General features: G+C 54.9%; 1 protein-coding gene across 1 annotated transcript; it reads right to left on the bottom strand.

Moving 5' to 3' along the window:
- Positions 1-54: 54 nt before the first annotated feature.
- BTC (betacellulin) lies at positions 55-1,398 on the bottom strand (the record flags this gene model as incomplete). The annotated part of the gene is made up of 4 exons (XM_010178835.1): positions 55-160; positions 348-494; positions 579-696; positions 1,309-1,398. Coding segments are annotated over 4 exons (461 nt in total), but the record flags the coding sequence as incomplete, so codon positions are not given.
- Between the last annotated feature and the right edge of the window lie 326 nt (positions 1,399-1,724).

Genomic DNA, 1,724 nt, shown 5'->3' with positions numbered 1-1,724 from the left:
ACCCCAAAAAAGAGGGAGGGTCTCACACCACTGCCCCCCCAGCCCTCCACACCTTCACGCAATGCCCGTTTCCAGCACATCCTCATTTTTGGAAGGCAAATCCTTGTTGAGTGTCTCCATCTCTTCTGCTTTTCTCTTCCTCCGCTGCTTCCGACAGTGACTGTGTGAAATAATAATTAAAACCCCCCCAAAATAAAAAAAGCAGAATGAAACATTGGTGTTGGCTCGCGTGTGGTTTCTCACCCCAGAACGATGCCCATGCACCTCCCAGCACCCTCAGAGGCCCCACATGAACAGGGCACTCCGAGCACTCCCGCTTTTGGAGCTGCCCTGTTCCCCCCACATACTGAGTGCAGAGGCAGGCGCAGATGCCGAGGGCGATGAGGGTGACGACAGCTGCGATCACGGAGATGATCACAATCTGGCCCCGGTCGCCTCGCAGGTAGAAGATATCCACCCTTTCGCAACGAGCTCCCGTGTAACCTCGCTCACACCTGCACAGGGAAGGGGTGGCGTGTCCGAAAAACCATCATTGTCCAAAAAAAGTTCCCCTCCCGTCCCTGCCGGCGGTGGCTTACACGCAAGCGGGCGCCTTTTCGGCCACGAGGAAGCGGCATCGCCCCTTGACGCAGTAGTGCCTGTACTCCTCGGGACAGCGGGAGAAGTGGCCTTGGTGCCGCAGCTGTGTCACATTCCCTGAGGGAAACAGGGACAATGACATCTTGACATGATGTGGTTTATACCCTATGATACATATTTATGCCCTATGATATGCATTTACACCCTGTGATACCTCAGTGCCATCTATCTCCCAATGTCTCCTCCCCACCCGGGATATGGGGGGGTCAGGAAAAGGAAAGCAGATCCATGGGTTGAAACTGTAATAGGTTGAATAAAATAACAATAATAAAACCTAAAATTATTAATGGTTATAATATAAAATACACGCAGACAATATTGTGGGGGGGTTAAGCCTCAGGGGCAGAGCGGGAAAGAAGTCCCTCTTGAGATGTTGGCTGTGAAAGAGGAAGGAGCAGGAGGGAGGAAGAAGGTCCAAAACTCCCTAATTTAGAGTGAATGTGATGTTTATGGTATGGGGTAATTATTAATTGGTCAGCCCGGATCACCTGCCCTGGCTTTCACTCCCAACTCCTGCACCTCGTTAACTCAAGGCGGCTGACGACCTTGATTGCTCTGGCAACCTGCGTGCCAACATTGGCCAAAAAAAACTATAACAAAAGTTTATTTATCACTTTGTTCCCATGAAATAGAGTGGTCAAAGTCCTTAATAAAATCACCCATCCTTACCGGTGCAGCTCTGGTCCGCGCCGCAGGAGACCCCCTCCGTGCTGGCAGTGACGTTGGCATCGGCACCCACGCAGCTGAACAACACCAACCCTGAAACACAGAGAGGGCTCAGAGAGGGGGGACCACAGCCCGAATTCGGCGTCACTGCCGCCACCGCCCTCCGGGCAGGGAGGGGACCGGCAAAGAGCCCCGCAGCTGCGCCCGCCGCCCTGCTCCCCACCAGCATCAGCTTTTCCCTGGGGTCAGCAGAAGGAAAAGCCGGTCCCTGCCTGCCTCCTCCACCCACCAACGCCCTGCTGGCCTCACCACAGGGGTCAGGGAGGCATCGGGGTGGGTTTCAGGGGGCACAGGCCCAGGGGGGCATCCCCAGGGAGGCCTGGGTCACTGCTTTGAAAGGCTGGGCTTTTGGGGCCGTC

Source organism: Mesitornis unicolor, unplaced genomic scaffold (genome assembly GCF_000695765.1).
Source record: "Mesitornis unicolor isolate BGI_N332 unplaced genomic scaffold, ASM69576v1 scaffold41932, whole genome shotgun sequence".
Lineage (NCBI taxonomy): Eukaryota > Metazoa > Chordata > Aves > Mesitornithiformes > Mesitornithidae > Mesitornis > Mesitornis unicolor.
The sequence above is the reverse complement of the archived record's forward strand: the minus strand, read 5'-3'. Positions and strand labels throughout refer to the sequence as shown.